General features: G+C 38.2%; 1 protein-coding gene across 11 annotated transcripts in view; it reads right to left on the reverse strand.

Moving 5' to 3' along the window:
- LOC144972622 (lysosomal alpha-glucosidase-like) overlaps nt 1-21,391 on the reverse strand; it is a 117,924-nt gene that overhangs the window by 5,754 nt on the left and 90,779 nt on the right. For 7 of the 11 annotated variants that reach the window (XM_078914064.1, XM_078914069.1, XM_078914066.1 and 4 more), the window contains exons 17-20: nt 11,127-11,215; nt 10,829-10,881; nt 9,518-9,670; nt 7,758-8,044 (exon numbers count right to left, since the gene is read on the reverse strand). In XM_078914064.1, the coding sequence (XP_078770190.1) occupies nt 7,982-8,044; nt 9,518-9,670; nt 10,829-10,881; nt 11,127-11,215 (358 nt within the window). In that variant the 3' untranslated portion in view covers nt 7,758-7,981. Of the gene's footprint in view, nt 1-6,890; nt 8,045-9,517; nt 9,671-10,828; nt 10,882-11,126; nt 11,216-21,391 lie in introns of those variants that run through there. The other 4 variants (XM_078914061.1, XM_078914065.1, XM_078914063.1 and 1 more) reach the window with 2 other exon arrangements.

Genomic DNA, 21,391 nt, shown 5'->3' on the forward strand with positions numbered 1-21,391 from the left:
TTTAGGTTATATCAGCGCCAGTAAAAAGGAAGAAAATGGGATAGTAAAAAGTTCTAGAATTACAATTAAAGCACCCAAGAAAAAGTAAGACATAGGGGAACTGGGAACAAATAGGGATCAGATGTAGATTCCAAGAGCATACCACCAATGTACTTAGTTTGAGATAAGTCTCATCCGGACATAAGTACAAAATCCAACAAAGAGGAATACACTCAAATGCTTCCATTATACATTCAAAATAACAAATATAATAATACATAATACATAACAGAGAAATGATTTACAAGGAAAAAAATATCATCTCCCAATACAATAACTATACATTTGACGGTTTCCCTCCAAGCTAGGACTCCGGCCAGGGCCAGGACAAAACCAAGTAATCTCATTCCAAGACAAAGACAGAAAGCATGTTGGAAAAAAGATATAAGGGGATAAAAGCCACAGTATGTACCCCCCCCCCCCCTGCCCACTATGGGAGGTGGTGGTAGGGATGATGATGTGGTGGTAGTTCTGGTGGTAGTTCTAATAGTGGTGGTGGTTGTAGTAGTAGTGGTGGTAGGGATGATGTGGTGGTGGAGGCAGTAGTAGTGGTGGTATGGATGACGATGTGGTGGTGGCCGTAGTGGTAGTGATGGTAGTGATAGTGATGTGGTGGTAGTGATGATGATGTGGTGGTATGGTAGTTGTAGTAGTAGTGGCGGTGGTAGGGATGATGATGTGGTGGTGGTTGTGGTAGTAGTGGTGGTTGGGATGATGATGTGGTGGTGGTTGTAGTAGCAGTTGTGGTAGGGATGAAGATGTAGTGGTGATTGTAGTAGTGGTGACAGGAATGATGATGTGGTGGTTGTTGTAGAGTGATGGTAGGGATGATGAGGTGGTAGTGGTTGTAGTACTGGTGGTGGTAGGAATGTTGATGTAGTGGTTGAGTCTTAATAAAAGGCGGAATTGTGATGGTGATGGGCGGAGATAAACCAACATTTAGGCGGAAATCCCCCTTTAGGCAGAAGATTCTCAGCCCTGTGGAAAAAGCAGAATTCCGCGAAAGGCAGAAGATTTTTTTTTTTTTTTTTTTTTGTTTGTTTGTTGCTTTAGGTCTCTTCCAACACAATTGAGGTTATATGAGAGACCGCTGAAACAAAAAAACAAGCAATCTAACAAAAATAGTACAAATGTCAATCAAAATCATAACCTAAAGATATCATAAGCTAAATTATAAATAACCAAGAACAAACAGGCAGAGGATTTACAGGAAAAAAAATATCCCCTGTCAAAAATACAATCACAAACCAAAGAAGCAGGATAGGCTAGTAAAGAGAAGAAGAAACGACATCACTATCGGATCGTACACCCATGCGAACATCATAGGTATATGGTTCAAGGGTGATGCTCCCATCCAACCACCCGCCGGCAGAAGATTAAGAGCACTTTTGTTTTGAAGGGTTTTACGATTCTTACAACACAATTAGGCCATTTCAGCACTAGTAAAACAGGAAGAAATTGGAAAGTTTAAAAAATCTGAAATTGCAAGTAAAGTTACTTAAGAAAAAGTAAGACAAAGAAGACTGGTTCAAATAAGGAACAGATGTAGATTCCAAGAGCACACTATCAGAGTAATCAGTTTGAGATCACCTAAAAGTCTCATCCAGACAACAATTCAGGACCCCACCGAAAGGAATACACTCAAATTCTTATAGAATATATAGAAAACAGAAAACATAACAAAAAATTCAGAGAGATGATTAACAATCTTTTAAAAATTATCTCCCAAAACTAATACTTAACATTTGACTGTTTCCCTCTCAGCTAAGGACTCCACCAAGGGCCAAGACAAAAAAATCAGAAAGCAACTCGGAAAACAAGAGGATCGAAGTGACCAGATGGCCTGCATATCCAAAACGCTTCTTTTAGACGTGCAGGAAACCTTCTTGTTTGTATACCTTCTGTCAATTCACATATCAATTTGTGACCACTCATTCTGGTCTAAGTGGACTTAATATCCCACTATAAAATTGCATAATACTTAGCTATACCGGTACATTTATTGGATAAAAGGACGACTTCTACAAAACAATTTGCTTGTTTATGTTTTTGTTTTGTTTTTAAGGGTTTTACGGCGCTTGCAACACATTAAGGTCATATCAGCGCCAGTAAAAAGGAAGAAAATGGGATAGTAAAAAGTTCTAGAGTTACAATTAAAGCACAAAAGAAAAGGTAAGACAAAAGGGGAATTGGTTCAAATAGGGAACAGATGTAGATTCCAAGAGCACACCGTCAAAGTACTTAGTTTGAGATCACCTAAAAGTCTCATCCAGACACAAGCACAGGTCCCAACTAAGAGGAATACACTCAAATGTTTACCAATCATACAATATAATATGTAAACTAAACATAATACAATGCATAACAGAGAGATGATTTACAAGGAAAAAAATATCATCTCCCAAAACTATAACTATACATTTGACTGTTTCCCTTCCAGCCAAGGAACTCCGGCAAGGATCAGGACAAAACTAAGTAATCTCATTCCAAGACAATGACAGGAAACAATTGGGGAAACGGGTATGGGGGAATAGAAGACACAGCATGTACCTCCCTGCCCACTATGGGAGGTCAGGATCCCCACCCAGCATTTGCTTGTTTAAAAATTTAGTTAACAACATGTTGAACTGTAATGTGTATAAGTGATGCTGGTCAAATTGATAAAAATATAATAACTCATATATATGTTGAGAAACAATACATAACAAACGTTTTGGATATTGGCTCACACAAGGAGATTGCAGACTACAATAATACGATTAAAATTCTATATACTTTGTTTTAAAAACTCAAAGCTCTCTAAGGGAATAAAACTGTCATTTAACAACTTTATTAATAGGATTTCCGTATGATTAAAATACACTTCAAAATCCTTAAAATATTTTATCTAGCCCCAAACTTTCCTTTTTAACAAGTTTTCTTGAACTAAAGAAGTTAATGTTTAGATCTGTAGGTGATTGTAGTAAAGAAATTGTAGAAGCTCTATGATTTTTTTTTCTGGGGTAGCAGGAAATGGGTTGGACAACAATTTTTTTTCTTTCAAAAGTCATTGCTAGCGCCTATTGGTCAGAATTGATGATATACTTTAACGTTTGTTTTTCAGTGCTGAGGACTATCTCTCTAACTCTAACGCCCATTTGTCAGTGCTTAATTATTTTGTTTAGTTACTCTAACATTCTTTGATAGTCAAATTACTTCAAAATAACTTGAATATCGATTTACCTTTATGGCAAGCCCCCAATTGAAAATAGGCCAGGGCTATGGTCAGTATTGACCTATAGCCCCGCCCCTACAAAGTAGCTATGGATCAGTAATGTGCAATGGGCAGGTGAACACTTCATCTAAATCTTTTAACTTTTTAGTTTATGTTATTGACTTAAGAATTGCAAGCAGTGAGGAAATTCCGGAAAACAAAAACAAATAAACATATCACCAACTATCACAGTCGCGGATTTAAAAAAAAAAAAAAAAAAAGCAAACAAAAATACAAATTATGAAAAAGATGAGTCCAGATAGGATTAACATTAACAGATCATGGCTTGACCAAAACAGTGTCATTTTGGCCAGGAAATATTTGTTTGTTTGTTGGTTTTTTTTTATGCGCTTGGAACACAATTAGGTCATATCATCTATATACAATTAAAAGGACTTCAGGAAAAAAGTAAGACAAAGGGGAATGGTATAAATAGGGAACATATGTAGATTCCAAGTGCACACTATCGCTATCAGTGTACTTGGTTTGAGATTACCTTAAAGTCTCACCCAGACACCAGCACAAGATCCCTCTAAGAGGAATAAACTCAAGTGTTTACAAATCATATGTTTAAAAAAAACATTACATAACAAAGAGATGATTTACAAGGAAAAAAAAGATCATCTCCCAAAACTCTTAACTATACATTCGACTGTTTCCCTCCCAGCCAAGGACTCCAGCCAGGGTCAGAACAAAACTAAGTAATCCTATTCCAAGACAAAGACAGAGAGCAATTGGAAAACAGATACAGGGGGACAGAAGACACAACAAATACCTCTCCCTGCCCACTATAAGAGGGCGGGAACCCCACCCAGCAGGAAATATACCTACTAGTTGCATGCAGCTAAAATTATTATTATTTCAGGCCATTTCAACATACTAAATAGTAATTATTTACTGCAGCTGGTACTTGAAACTATCACAAAACATGAATTACAGTACATGAGCGAAAGATTTAAGAAATTTCACAGCATTCTAAATCTTATCCAAAGACTAAAAACTTCTTCTTCTTCTTCTTTCAGCTTATCTCGCATTTTGCAGGGTTGCCATAATGAATACCACATCTCCATGCATCTCGGTTTAGAGCATCATCTTCCTCCAGGCCCAGTTCTTTCATATCGTCCTTATCCAATCATCTAGTCTTTGGGCTTCCTTTTTTCCTCTTTCCAGCTAATTATAAATCCAATAATTTCCTCCCTCTCTCATCTCTTTACTTGTCCGAACCATTTCAATCTATCTTCTCTCATCTTTATTGATACATTCTTCATTTCAGTCAACTTTTGAAGTCATTCATTTCTCACTCCAGCCAAGTGACCATCTCAACATCCTCATTTCTGCCACCTCAACTTCTTCATCTTGTTTCTTTGTTGTAGATGCTGTCTCTAGTCCAAATAACATTGCTGGTCTTACAATAGATGCATATATTTTCCCTTTCAGCTTTGCTGAAATTCGTTTGTCACACATAACTCCAGTTACCTTCCTCCAATTATTCCAGCCTGCCTGTATCCTCTCCTTAATCTCCAGCTCATTGCCCCCATCTCCTTGTACAGTTGTTCCTAGGTATTTGAATTGGTTTGTCTCTGGTACATCCTCTTCTTCTATCTTTATTGGTGGTCCTGCTCTCTGTTGTCCAATGCACAAATACTATGTCTTCGATCTGCTTACCCTTAATCCCCTCCTTTCCAACACCCGTCTCCAACCCTTCAGTTCCTTTTCCACCTCAGCTTTTGTATCACTGAAAAGTACTGCGTCATCCGCATACAGCATGTTCCATGGTGCCTCTCGCCGAATAGGTTCTGTTAGAACATCCATTACTATTGCAAACAGCAGTGGGCTGAGAGCCGATCCCTGGTGTAACCCAACTTTTACATTAAATGGATCAGTTGAGCAAACAGCTGTCCTTACCAGTGTTTTCTTTCCTTTGTACATATCTTGGATAACTTCGATATATTTCTCTGTTACCCCTTTTGCTCTTAGTGCCACATTTCTTCTCTTGGTACCCTATCATATGCTTTCTCCAAGTCAATGAACACATAATGTAATTCTCTTTGCTTTTCTCTATTGTTCTCTGCGGTCACTTTTAGAACAAATATAGCATCCGTTGTACTTTTACTAGCAACAAATCCAAACTGTTCTTCACTTATGTCTACATCTTTTCTAATCCTCTTCTCGATTATTCTTTCTCATATCTTCATTGTGTGGCTCATTAACTTGATGCCCTATAGTTGCCACATTCTTGACCATCTCCCTTATTTTTGCATTTGGGAATCAACATACTTTTTGTCCATTCTTCTGGCATTTTTTCTTTCTGTAAGATGTTGAATAACCATACCAGGAAATCTAACCCTTCATCTCCAAGTGATTTCCAGACTTCTGCTGGTATCTCGTCTGGTCCAACTGCTTTCCCCCTTTTCATCTTGCGCACTGTATGTCACACCTCATTCTTGCTTATTTCAAATGTTCTCTTTCGGTTGTATAACTGCACTTCTCTCCCTGTCATTCTCTTCATTCATGAGGTGTTTGTAGTATGTCTATTTATAATTTATAATTATAGTAGTGCCTCTTTGTTGTTAACAAACTATTCAGATCAAGTTGGCCACCATCTTGTTTTTGTTTGGGTTCGAAGTTCTTCAACAATATTATGCACAAACTAGAGCATTTCAACCCCATTCTATTTAATAAGATGTCTCGACAGACTAATTTTATGAACGATATTCATTGATATATCAGGTCAATACAGCCGTTTGCAATCGCTGACTGTCTGATCGAGATTCAGCCAGCGAACCGAGGGCGGGCTTTGTGTTGTTTACTAAATCTAATGGTATAGTGATATGAATTAACTGTTAAAATAATTTTTTTTTAATTGGATCCCATTTCCCAGGCATTCCATGAAGGAATATAGATAATCCATCAAACAGGATGTCTAATGTCAACAGGAATCAGCCATGTTTCTAAGTGAGCAAATTGGGGGTTAAGAATCTTTCCCAAAGGAAAAAAACTAAAGTGCCTGAAGCAGGACTCGAACCCAGGACCTTCCAGATCACAGTGCAATGCCTTAACCACTTGGCCACTTCACACCCTCCCTCCGCCCGCCCCCTTCCTAAAACATTAAAACATTAAAAAAAAAGAAAATCTAAAAACAAAACCTAGTTGAGTTGGAAATGTGGCCAAATTTTGTCTCATCAACGGCACTTGGCACATTTTCGCACCTTAGATTCTAATGAAAAATATTAATAATCTTTTAAAAAAACAACTAATAATTCTGCATAAACCAACATGAAAATATTACAGGTGATTTAATGCCAGTAGAAAAAAGGATGGTTGAAATCAAAATATTTAGACGAAAAAGAACCCAATGGAACCAGCGCTCAGTACTGACCAATAGCCCCTTGTGACTGCAACAAATAGGAATAATTCCCAAGACATATTCAAACCCTATCAATAAAGACTTGCCACCTGGCACCTATAATTGAAAGGTTTCAACTGAATGTTTGCATCTGTCTAAAATACATATGTAAGGTTATTTGGCAAAACCCATCAGATGTCACACAAACCAGTTTTGAGATACGAGCAAAAAAAGGTAAAAAATCGTTATCTGCATGGTTTTCAGGGTTTATTTGTTTTTTCATTTCATCGTTTTTAGTATCCATCCAATTTCATTCTCACGGTTTGAAATATATAAATATTTTAACTTAATTTTTTCCTGAGCTCTGTTAAGGTGTAAATTCATTCAAAATTGACCTAAAATCTGCCTCTGAGAATCTTTTAAGATTTCAATGCAATGTTGAGAATGGAAATTTTTACCAAACCCAACGCATGTCAATATGAGTGAATACTAGCTACCACCCAATTAGTAGAATGAGTGTGCATGTATAAAGAAAGTGCAAAGCAATAGTCCTCCATTCCGTTTACTTTCCTGTGTGAAATATAATGTGTCATCAATATGATATTATAAACTATAATAAAAAATAAATTGAAGTCAAAATGAAAATGAAAATCATGAACAACATCATTACTAGAGACAAAAACATGGCTGCCGCGGATGAAAACAATCTTTCAGGGGAGCTAGTGAAACACCTTAATGATATCAGGGAGTGAAACCTCCTGAAATATAGGAAGATGCAAAGAGACGGTGGTATTTGTCTAATAAAATAGACCTATCATTGATGAAAGTTTCAGGACCTGCTTGCTCCATTACCATCTTTTCCTAGAGTAGTTACAGAGCAATCGAACAGCAAGTAAGGAGCCGCACAGTAACCTCCTCTTCCTAAAGTACAACATTGCAGAGGCAAAAAAAGGGGGGAAAATAAAATCAAAAACTGTGGTTGTGTTACAGAAGGGCTTTATCAATAATAGTAAGAGATATGTTTATATTTTTTACCCCTCTACCCCCCCCCCCCCCCCCCCCCCGTTCAAATGTGAATAACTTGGACCCTAATTAAGATAATTAAAAATTCAAACTGCATTTTGTTCAGAAATGGTGCTTCTATTCAAATAAGTAATAATATAGGATTCAAATTTTACCGACATCCTACAGGTTTTGTGAGATTACCTCACAATTATTACATTATATAGAACCTATTCATATATATATACGTACTAATCAAATATGACATTCATACAAATCAAATGTATTGTTAAAGTTAGGAGGCACACATCCGAGAAGTAGAGAAAATGGATTTGTTGTGATCATTGCCAATGGGCGTTTAAAGGCTTTGTCAAGTCCTCATCCAAATTGAAAAGTGATAAGGTCTGTGAAAGAGAAATGATATTTTGAGGTTAATAAAAAATAAGACAATGTACTTTATTATTTATTTACGATAAGTTGGTTTTACCATAGAGGGATTGTCTTTAACAGTGCCAATTTACACTTTGTTTGCTAGGATCTCAAAAACAGAAATCCTATTGCCATATTTCAATGGTTGACCCTATATATACTACGACTACCAATAGGCTGAAGTATATTTGTACTAATATTAAATATAATTGCGTAATTACTATAAAGAGAACATTTTATACCCATAGGACTGCAATACAGAAAATAGTTTTGGAAAAGAGAGAGTACGAATGTCAGCTTGACGTTTTTAATTCCAACACCAAACGTTTGTTTTTGAAGTTCTTTGGCACACAAAGATTAGGTTTGACAATTTATTGAAAATTAACCAATCCCAAACAAGCCATTTGAGCTTGTCAATCAATATGGACTATCTCCTAAAGTTCTAATAATTATTTCGCTGTAGATAGTAAAAAGTCTGGTGACAAAACACATCCTTGTCTAACACCTCTTGAACTTCTTCATATTCACTGAATATATATCATTTATAAGTCTGTCATAAGACCTTGTCTGGAGTATGGAAATTCACTGAATTCTCCTTAAAGTGACGGTTGCACTTTGATTCCAAAATAAGTTTCTAATAATTCTTAGATCTCTTCCTTCCATGTCTACTTCAAGGATATTAAATAATTCACCATATTACCGTAACTTAACAAACTAGGGGATTCCCCGTAATTTGGGAGGCGTGACCCCAGGTCAACCTTGGGTCATCACTCTGACTAAGTTACTGCCCAGGCGATATTTTTGCAACTGTGTGGTAGGGATATTTGATTTGTTTTTAAGGGTTTTACGGCGCTTGCAACACAATTAGGTCATACCAGTGCCAGTAAAAATGAAAAAAATTGGATAGTAAAAAGATTCTAGAATTACAATTAAAAGGACTTGAGGAAAAAGTAAGACAAAGGGGAATATGTTCAAATAGGGAACAGATGTAGATTCCAAGAGCACAACATCAATGTACATAGTTTGAGATCACTTAAAAGACACCCGCACAAGTCCCCACTAAGAGGAATACACTCAAATGCTTACATTATACATTCAAAATAACAAATATAACAATACATAACAGAGAGATGATTTACAAGGAAAAAAATATCATCTCTCAAAATAATAACTACGTATTTGACTGTTTCCCTCCCAGCCGAGCACTACAGCCAAAGTAATCTCATTCCAGGACAAAGACAGAAAGAAAATTGGAAAACAGATATAAGGGGATAGGAGATAGTGGGTCACAAATTATAAAAATTTAAGGTTGAATGAAGTACACAAGTGACAACATCAAAATCTGCAACAAGTAACACAATAGTTAGGGGCTATATCTTGTCAACTTTGGACTGACTACATAACGACTTTTAAGACAAAAAACAATTACTTGATGCAATAAAAGTCACCTTTGTATCAGCATCATATGAAAATAAAGGCTTCTTTCCATTCAATGTCACATTATCTGGTTTTTTCTGTACATTTAGCACAGATATCTTTCCAAGACGAATGCCGTAGGAAGGTCTGTAACCAGATTGCAGGACCCGTGTGGTGAAAGAGTTCTGACAGAAATTAAGGTGGAAATAATGAAAGAAAAACAATGATGTCCAACAAATTAACTGAAAGATTATAATCTTGGTTAGAAGTTTTTCCTATTCAATTTACTGTACCAAGGGTCCTTCTAAAAATGAGCAATCGTGTATGGCCTCCTGTCTCCAAATAGTATTATGCCACAGTGAGGCTAATTATCCTAATTTTTATACAACGAAATAATAGCTCAATAGCTCATGGGGGAAAATGGACCGAGATCAGTCCCAGGTGAAATCAATATATTTTTCTGACCCCCTATTCATCCAAAAGTGACTAGCTAAATCTAGTGGAGAGTACTTTTTGATAAGACTAGCATCCTATTCAAAGGGTAGCTAGCGATTGTTATTGTCTGTTGACTGTTATAGAAACCGAGATAAACTCTGACTTCACAGGCCTAATGGCTATGAAGGACTACTTTTCTTATTTACGAGGGTAGCCTTTATTTGCAGCCTTTTTTCACAGTCTTCCCTTTATTTACAGATATAAGCTTTTTTTCAGGAGGTTTTTTCATTTACCTCCAATCTCTAACATTTAATTGCACCCTTTTTTATTTTACTACAGACGGACATATTTTTACTTTCTAGGTGTTACAATATTAGAAGTCATGGTGAACTTTCATAATATAATTATTAATATCCACACACCAACACAATGACAAGAATGCCAGGAAATACTGGATTTCCTCAAATCGCCTTTTAACTGGACATGGCAGAAATGCATCAAATATGTGCAGATGGAAACTTGGAAACAGTGATACCTGCCAGAAATGTCAGGCAGCCCCAGAGACCAGCGATCACATCGTCCTTCACTGTCCAATCACTAAATTTGATGGTGGCTACGAAACCGTCCTTAGGGCGGAGGAAGACTTTAGAAGCTGGGTTGACGAAATAAATTTGGAGGTGTAGCCATACGCTACTACTACTACTATGTTGGCCTACTACAAAGCATTTGAGATTTTCATGTTGCCATTACTATGAAAATAGATTAATACCAGGAACTGAGAAATGTTTAAGATTTCTGTGGTTTCAAGATTTGCGTCTTTGAGATTTCTATGCTTCACTTTAAAATCAAATGTGGTATATTAACACTATCTTTTATATATTTTTTTCACTGAATGCTAAATTTCTTACAAATTCTTCCATGATAAATTCAACTTCTGTGTATTTCAAATTGTGGATAGTACCTGAAAATAGAAAAGAACATTCATTACAAAAACCCATCATATCTCTTTGTTATATGGCTGTTTAAGCAGAACAATAAGATCTGTGGGGTTTTTTTTAAAAAGATATCCCGAATAAAAAAGAAGAAAATTAAAACCAAAATACTGCAGACTTCATACAAAGAGTAAAATTAAATTTCAGTGCAATGACCCAAAAAAGAATAATAAATAAATAAATAAAAATTGGTAATAAAACAACGTAAACTCACCAAAACTCTCTCCATCATCCCAAAATAGGTGGCCTTTAGCATTGCCTTTGGCATCAGGCCCACAGAGAACCTCAAATTTTTCCATTCGGCTGTAAAGAAAAGCATAGAGAAAAAAAATCTCATATATATGTTGTTCAATGACATGGAACAGTAGAGATGGAAATACAATACACATTTCCTCTAAGTCTCTCTACACTGCAAACATATAATCCAAGAGTCAAATAATAGTGGAATGGTTACCATCAAATACCTTAATAGTGTATATCAACTAACTTTGTATGTAACTTAGGTACTGAAGTCAGCAATGTACATTTATATCTAATATTATAAAATAACAACTCCATCGAGTAAGAGTAAGTGATTTTTCCATCACTGACATGTACTTTTTTCCATTTTAAAAAAAAAAAAAAAATTAAAAAACAAAAAAATTATTATTTTGACAAAGTTCATCACAAGAGCCTTCTTGCAAAGTTGAAGCATTATGGGATTTCCATACATACACTCCTGGACAGCCTCTTCCTGTCTGATCACACGAAAAAAAGTGATGGTAGGAAACAAAATATCACCATCAATTTATGTTCTATCCGGTGTCCCTCGTGGAACAGTTTTAGGTCCACAGTTGTTCATTATCATTTAATCCTTTACATTCCCTGTGGAGCAGAGGGCTTCAACAGTACATTTCCACTGTATTCTGTTCTGTGTCTTCTTCTTCTTCATCTCTCCCCAGGACATTTCAGCCAACTTCATCTCTTCCTCACAAGACATTCTTGCGGCTTTCACCACAATCGCCATACTTCCTCCCATTCCCACCAAATCTCCTGGGGAGGCATCTCCTCGACTCAAGCCAGTAAATACAATATTATGTTCTGTTGAAGTTCCTATAGCTTTTTCAACAGGGTGGGGCTGCTCACCCTATGCCCAACCTTTCTCCTTTTTCTGGGCTTGGAACCAGCAAGTGCACTTTCGAAGTGCTCTAGGCCAAGTTACTTTTTTGTTCTTAGTTATATTAATGATGTGCCCCAAAATATTCTGAACATACAGACCCAGATTCCTATACAGAAGAATAAAAACTGAAATGACAAAGACATTCTCCACCAAGGCCTTAACAAACTCCAAGACTGAGAGAAAGAAAGAGTGAAAAATGGAATTCCATCAAAACAATTGTAAAGTTTACAAATAATTAATACAATTAAACAACACATACATGTTGAGAAAATACATCAAGAAAAGTAAGAAAAAAACACAAAGGCGTGGGACAGCAAAATATGATGGAACCATCATATGGACAAAATTTGCAACAAAAGTTATCAACAAGGTAAACTTTCTCCAGCCTAACCTTATATCATGGCCCAAGGCAGTAAAGGAACATTACAAATAGCATTGCTATACCAGACCAAGCAAACGATACAACTGCAGATGAACACAGCCATTAACCAGCTTGAAAAAGTCCACAGGCAGGCCCCAAACTTTTCCATAATAATGATGACAACATTGAAAGTGTAACAAACATGATGGATGAAAGCAACTGGATAACATCGTAGGATGGCAAACAAAACAAAAACTAAAGATCTTCTTTATAGGTATACTAGGACAAAGCACAATTCCAATAAAAGATCACACCCCCCCCCCTCCCCCCACCCAAAAACAAAAGGAGTGCTGCTATCGACTACCCCACCACCCAGTGTATGCACATATTCAATCCTTATTCCAAATACAATAGTTATGTAATTCCCTACCCGACAATTAAAGAAATTCTGAGATCTGAAAAATAGGGTGCTATGTAATACCCAAAATGAGCGGAAACGACTAAATCTACCAAAGTGATGAGAAGTGGGCAGTATTGGGGAGTGAACCAGGGACTCAGGGAAGTGGACACCAGTGGGAAGTGAGCCTGGGACTATGGGAGATAGATACCAGTGGGAAACGATCTGAAACGACAGGAAACGAACAGAAACAACTGGAAAGAAGATTGTGTATTGATGCTATATGCTGAGGTAAAATGCTCACAACATCCGCCAGCTGGATATAACGGATATAACACCAAAAAAATGGTGTTTCTTTTTTAAGAAACCCGACGAAACCAACCAAAGTTATGGGAAGTAGGAAGCAGAGGGGAGTGAACCATGGACTCAGGGAAGTGTATACAAGTGAGGATAAAAACCTGGGACTATGGCAAGAGGATATCAGAGGGAATTGGAGCCAGACTATGGAAGGTGGGTACCAGAGGATTGTTTTTTGTTTTAAAGTGTTTTACAGCACTTGCAACACATTAAGGTCATATCAGCGCCAGTAAAAAGGAAGAAAATGGGATAGTAAAAAATTCTAGAATTACAATTAAAGTACCCAAGAAAAGGTAAGTCAAAGGAGAATGGGTTCAAATAGGAAACAGGTGTAGATTTCAAGAGCATCTATCAAAGTACTTAGTTTGAGATCATCTAAAAGTTTCATCCAGACACAAGCACAGGTCCCAACACTCAAATGTTTACAAATCATATATAATACGTAAACTAAACATAATACAGTGCATAAGAGAGTAGAGAGATGATTTACAAGACAAAAAACATCATCTCCCAAAATTCTAACAATACATGCGACTGTTTCCCTCCCAGCCCGGGTATCTGGCCAGGGCCAGGACAAAACCAAGTAATCTCATTCCAAGACAAAGACAGAAAGCATGTTGGAAAACATATAGGGAGATAGAAGACACAGTACGTGCCTCCCTGCCCACTATGGGAGGTCAGGAACCCCACCCAGGCACCAGAGGAGAATGAACTTGAGACTATAGGAGGAGGGCACCAATGGAAAATGAACCTAGGACTACGAGAGTAGAGTGAAGTCGGGAATATGGGATTTGTACACTAGTGGGGAGTGAACCCATAGTCCTAGCATCACACCCCACGGGTTCCCATGTCCCATGGATCCAGGTTCATTCCCCACTGGTGTCCTCCTCCCATATTCCCATGTTCACTACCCACTTGTGTCCACCCAGGTAGTCTCAGTTTTTGCCCCCTTTTCGAGAATGGACATTGTCTGTGTTGATTGGTTCTATAAGAATACGTAACACCTTTTACTCTAAGACATCATTACATACAATTATATAACAACTTCCGTTTCTAAACCTCGCTCTCACTCACTCTCTTCTCAACCCATCAATACTCATTACTTTATCATTTATTAATAAAGTTATATCTTTTCATTCGGCTCGTCAATGTTATTCATTGTCTTTGGTTATGTTCCCAATCATCATGGTGGCAGCGGCGTAAAGAACTTCACTCGTCCTGTGAGTTAACAATGAAAACAATTAATTATTGTTATTCTATCAAGTTCATCATTATCTCCGGGGAATCCCCCCGCATGGCATTTTCTCACTCTCAAGGGCAATAACTCTTGGAAATCAGAATTAATCGCTCCTAAGTGACATTCTCGCCAAAATTTCTATCCAAGGGAAATAACCAACTAAATTATCACAATCACTGTTTGTCTATTTCTTTTGAAAGAGTTGCATCCCTGCAATTATGGCAACTTCGAGATCAACAATGTCAATTCCTCCGCCAAGACCACTCAACATGGAAGGCAATTTAGCTTCGAATTGGCGACAATTCTAATGTGACTGGACTAATTTTGAAATCGCTACTGGGCTAGAAAAAGGGGATGACAGAATACGATCTGCTACACTCCTATCTTGCATCGGACGAGCAGCTATGAATATTTACGATGGCTTCAATTTCGAAGGAAAGGAAGAAACGTTCGACAATATTACTGAAAAATTTAAGCTTTTCTGTGTGGGGAAAACTAATGAAAGTTATGAGAGATATATTTTCAACTCCCGACAACAAGGACAGGAAGAATCGTTTGAAATGTACCTCTCAGAGCTGAGAAAACTGATAAAATCTTGTAATGACGGCACTATTGAAGATAGCCTTCTCCGTTACAAAATCATAATTGGAATCAAATGTGAGGAAACAAGAAAACACCTGCTACAACAACAAGACCTTACACTACAAAAAGCAATTGATACTTGTCGTACGCATGAAACAACCAAAACACAACTACAGAACATGACACTACAAGATCACACCATACAGAAGGTACATCAAAGCAACCATTACTCATCGTCTCGACATTCTATTAGAAAACCTCAATCTTCTCATTCAAAACCTCAATTTCCTCAGCAACGGCATCGATCTTCTCACTCTTACTCTCACCAAAAACAACAATCCTCTACACAATGGATACACTGTTGCAAATTCTGTGGCAAAAGTCACGAGCGAATCAAAGAAAAATGTCCAGCTTGGAATAAAACATGCAAGAGCTGCAACAGAATGAATCACTTTTTATCAAAATGCTCTCGCATTCATACGATTCAGAACGAACATAACACCTCATACTCAGACGAAGATGAAAACAATTATGTTATGAAGCTGGGTACAACAGCAATATCAGCTAGTATGATCGTTAACTTCAAAAAAGTTAAATTCCAACTTGATACTGGTGCGGACATAAACACCATAGAGAGGAAATACGTGTTTTCACAACAGATCAAACCAACACGTAAAACATTGATCATGTGGAACAAAGAGAAACTATCTCCTATCGGTGAGGCAGAAATCAAAACTAAAAATCCAAAAACTGGAAAAATGACATACATCACTTACTCTGTTGTCGAAGATGGATTCAACAATCTGTTAGATTGAATACTCTCAAAGAATTGAACCTCATCAAAATCGAACATGAAAATTTCATTGCTAATGTAAATGACAGCACAAATGATCAAGTGGACATCGGTGACCTCGGTACTGCTGTACTTCATATCGACGAAAACATTAAACCAAGAACACTTCCATGCCGAAATGTACCACTCGCATTGAAAGCAAAGTCAAAAACGAACTGGACAGATTGACAGAACGGGCATAATTGAGCCTATCACTAAACCCACTGCATGGGTCAACCAAATGGCTGTGGTTGAAAAGAAAAACGGCAAAATAAGAATATGTTTAGACCCTCAACAGCTAAACAAAGCCCTCAAGCGGGAACATTACAAAATGCCGACACTCGATGACATACTTCCGAATCTCAACAACGCCAAAATTTTCAGCAAATTTGATGTCAAAGAAGCGTTTCATCATGTAAAACTTGATGAGGAATCCTCAGAACTCACCACAATGATTACACCATTTGGCAGATATCGTTGGCGTAGACTACCTTTTGGTCTCTCTGTAAGCAGCGAAATATTTCAACAACGGCTAAACGAGGCTATCGAAGGCCTATCAGGCTGCACGAACGTTGCTGACGACATTCTCATATTTGGATCATCTGTCACAGAACACGACAACAACGTAAAAGCATTGAAACTTAGATGCAAAGAGAAGCGAATCAGATTGAATGATGAAAAAGCTTGCATCCAGCAATCAGAAATACAATTCTTAGGACACGTCATTAATGGAAACGGCGTTAGGCCAGATCCTCAAAAAGTAAAAGCAATTACTGAAATGCCAGCTCCTAACGATGTACAAGGCATTCGACGTTTTTGTGGACTTGTACAGTACCTTGCACGGTACATCCCTAACTTGTCTTCAAGTGCAGAACCACTTCGTTCACTCACCCACAAAGACACTCCTTTCAACTGGTCCGATACTTGTCAAAACGCTTTCAACGAAATAAAAGACAAGATCGCAACTGCTACTTATCTCGCATACTTCGATCAAAAGGAACAACTCTACCTACAAGTCGACAGTAGTGGTGACGGTTTAAGTGCTGCTCTCATTCAGCGCGGTCAACCAATAGAATTTGCTTCACGTGCTCTCACTAATTCGCAAAAGAAATGGGCTCAAATCGAAAAGGAAACACTCGCCATAGTATTCGCCCTGGAACGTTTTCACCAATACACCTACGGCCGACCAATAATCATACAAAACGATCACAAGCCTCTCGAAAATATCCTCTCAAAACCTCTGGGCGAAGCCCCAAAACGATTACAAAACTTGATGATGAGAATTAACAAATACAACATCAAATTCGAATTTGTTCCTGGATCACAGCTAAAATTAGCAGATACTCTCAGTCGTGCATTCTTGAAGGACAGTGCAGAAATAGAAGAACACTATATTAATGCTACTGAAATCCGCGACGTAACTCTGGATAAAATAAGATCAGAAACTCAAAAAGACAATTCTCTCCAAACGTTGATAAAATATGTTCAAAGCGGATGGCCAAAAATAAATGAATTACTTCCAGAACTGAAATCCTATCACCAAATCAAAGATTTCATTGATATTTCTGATGGACTACTCTTTGCAATCAGAGATAAAAATGCATCTACACAGTTCTCATTTTGGATGTGATTCCATGATACGACGGGCTAGATCAACCGTTTATTGGCCCAACATCAATGGAGATCTCAAACTACTTGTTATCTCTTGCGATGCCTGTCAGAAATACAAACAATTGAACACGAAAGAACCACTGACTCTCCACGACAAAGGGACACAGGCATGGCAAAAAGTAGGAATTGATTTCTTTGAATTTGAACAGAGAAACTACATCGTGTATGTTGACTACTTCTCAAACTTTATTGAAGTTGAAAAATTCGCCAATATTACCACGTCCAACTCAATCATGACGCTCAAGAAACAATTTGCTAGATACGGTATACCTCAAACTTTAATTTCTGACTCTGCAGCACAATTTCAGTCAGAAGAATTCAAAACATTTTGCAAAGATTGGAACATCGATCACAGAATGTCTTCACCTGGTCATCATCAATCAAATGGAAAAGCAGAATCAGCGGTAAAAACAATTAAACGCATGATGAAAAAATGTTTCCACTCAAAGACCGACCCATACGAAGCTATGTTGGAAATTCGAAATACACCAAGAGACAATATGCCCAGTCCAGCCCAACTTGTTTTCGGTAGACCAACGAGATCATTCATACCCACAATGTTTCAAACTCAACAAACTGACCCGAACATTATAAACAACAGAAACCGCCGACGTGGCGCAATCAAAAAACATTATGATCGAACGGCAAAACCACTATCAGAACTCTATCCTGGACAGCCTGTCTATTTCAAACCGCTAAACAGCAATGTTGCTCAGAAAGGCATCATCAAAAGCAAAAACAACAAATCATATATCATCGAAGGTGACAACACTGCTAATGCATACCGGCACAACAGACGATATATTCATCCACGCAACTACGATACTTGTGCAACACCCAATTCCAATGTACGATCACCCAATGACGGTAGACATGCTAATGACACTCAACAGCAAGAAAAACACACAGGATATGAACTATCGTTGAACATTGACAATAATGAACATACTGCTCAACAACGTCACAGAAAAATAAGAAATAAACCTCGTTGGTTGAATGACTATATTCAATATTGACCATTCTCTGGATAATATAGAACAAAGTGAACAATGACAGATAACATCATTATAAATAATTAATAGACTCATCATTTTTTTCTGTGAAAATTAATTTAGAGAATCTCTTGTTTTAAATATTTTTCTTTGGGGGAAAGGAATGAATGGATGGATCAATTTATCTCATATCACTGTACTTCATAATCATTTTTTTTAAAAGAAGAAAGGATGTTGATTGGTTCTATAAGAATACATAACACCTTTTACTCTAAGACATCATTACAAACAATTATATAACAACTTCCGTTTCTAAACCTCTCTCTCACTCACTCTCTTCTCAAGCCATCAATACTCATCACGATCATCACTCATTACTTTATCATTTATTAATAAAGTTATATCTTTTCATTCGGCTCGTCAATGTTATTCATTGTCTTTGGTTATGTTCCCAATCATCAGTCTGAATTGTCTACCAAAAACAGAAATTTTCCTTCCTCCCCAGAGGCACACTGGCATGCACCATTTCTAGTGTGTCTCTGCCAGTAGATCTAGGACTTCATCGACCGGTAAGAAATTATCACTCGCTAATGCATTTCCTTCAGAGCACATTACTGTCAATTTGTCAGTCACAAGTTTCATCAAATATGAGAGGGGGACACCAGTGGGGAGTGATACTAGGACAATGGGAGATGGGCATCCATGGAGAATTAACCTGGGACTATGGGAGGTGAGTACCAAAGGGAAATGAACACAGGACTATAGGATGAGACACAAATGGCGAGTGAACCCAGGACTATGAGAGATGAACCTAAGGCTAAGGTAGAAGATACCCTGAAATTATCTGAGATTGAAACCAGATACGAGTGACTATGGGGAGTGGACACATTCTATGGAACAAAGCAAGGATGCAGAGATGTGGACACCAGGAGAGAATAAAGCTAGGACAATGGGAGGTGGGCACCATTTTGGAATGAACCCGAGATAATGGGAAGTAGATACCAAAGGAGAATGAATCTGGGACTACATGAGGATTCGCAGAAAAAAAATACCCTTCTGGGTTCACTGACCACTGTTGTCCAAATCCCATATTCTCGGCTTCACTCTCCACTAGTATCTAAATCTCGTATTCCCAGGTTCTTTCCCAATTGGTGCCCACCCCCTATAGTCTCAGGTTCATTCACCTTTGGTACCCACCTCCCATAGTCCTGGCTTCAATTCCCTCTGGTAAGCATATCCTAGTCCCAGGTTCATTTCCCTCTGATAGCCTCCTTCCATAGCCCCAGGTTCACTCCCCGCTGATGTTCACTTCCATGAGTCCCTGGATCACTCCCCTCTGCTGTCCACTCCATAAATTTAAACGATTTCGAAACAAATAAGTAACCTTCTGTGTTCACTCCCCATTGGTGTCCACCTCCCATACTCCCGGCTTCTCTCCAGTGGTATCCATCTCATAGTCCCAGGTTCATTCTCCATTGGTGCCCTCCTCCTATAGTCTCAGTTTCATTCTCCTCTGGTGCCCACCTCCCATAGTCCAGCTTCAATTCCCACTGGTATTCGTTTCCCATAGTCCCAGATTCATTCTCCGCTGGTATCCTCTTCCATAACCCCTGGTTCACTACCACTGCTGCCCACTTCCCATAACTTTGGTCAGTTTCATCCGGTTTCATCGGTTTGGTAAAAAAATAAAAACCCGTTTAGTATGTTGGTGTGTTATATCTGGCTGGCTGGCAGATGTTGTGAGCATTTTACCTCAGTGCATAGCATAGCTTCACTCTCCGCTGGTACCTCTCATAGGTATCTCTTGTCCCAGGTTCATTCCCCATTGGTGCCCACCTCCTATAGTTTCAGGATCATTCTCCTCTGAATAAATTAAATAAATAAATAAAATTCCCTTCATTCATCCCACAAGGGAAATTTGTCTCTAGGGTCTATTCCAAGGGAAGACTGGAATAACCCAGGCATCAGCTGCAGTGCAGCGTCACAAATTGAGCTAGGGCAAGGTGACTTGATCAAGGCCACACAGCACAGTGGTACCAAGCAAAGACTGTACCGCTGAGCCACGCTGCCCCCATGGTGCCCACCTCCCATTGGTATCCATCTCCCATAGTCCAAGGTTCATTTCTGTCTGATATCCTCTTCCCATAGTCCCAGGTCCACTCCCCACTAGTGTCCAGGTTCACTCCTCACTACTGCCCACTTCCGATTACTTCGGACGGTTTTGGTAGCTTTAGGAAAAATGAAGTACCAGTCTGGGCTCACTCACCATTGGTGTCTACCTACCATATTCCCGGCTTTACTCTCCACTGGTATCTGCCTCTCGTAGGTACCTCTTGTCCCAGGTTCATTCTCCTCTGGTGCCCCCTCCCATAGTCCGGCTTCAATTCCCATTGGTATCTGTATCCCATAGTCTATGGTTCATTTCCTTCTGATATCCTCTTCCCATAGTCCCAGGTTCACTCCCCACTGGTGTACACTTCCCTGAGTCGTTTGTTTTTGTTTTCAAGGGTTTTACAGTGCTTGCAACACATTAAGGTTATATCAGCGCCAGTAAAAAGGAAGAAAATGGGATAGTAAAAAGTTCTAGAATTACAATAACAGCACCCAAGAGAAAGTAAGACAAAGGGAAACTGGGAACAAATAAGGATCAGATGTAGATTCAAATAGCATACCACCGATGTACTTAGTTAAAGATCACCTATAAGTCTCATCCGGACACAAGCACAAGATCCAACAAAGAAGAATACACTCTTACATTATACATTCATAATAAAACATATAATAATACAAAAGAGAGATGATTTACAAGGAAAAAAATATCATCTCCCAAAACAATAACTATGCATTTGACTGTTTCCCTCCCATCTAGGACTCCGGCCAGGGCCAGGACA

The sequence above is a fragment of the Berghia stephanieae genome, chromosome 5, assembly GCF_034508935.2.
Source record: "Berghia stephanieae isolate SIO BIC M18660-M18661 chromosome 5, UCSD_Bste_1.3, whole genome shotgun sequence".
In the NCBI taxonomy this organism is placed as follows: Eukaryota; Metazoa; Mollusca; class Gastropoda; order Nudibranchia; family Aeolidiidae; genus Berghia; species Berghia stephanieae.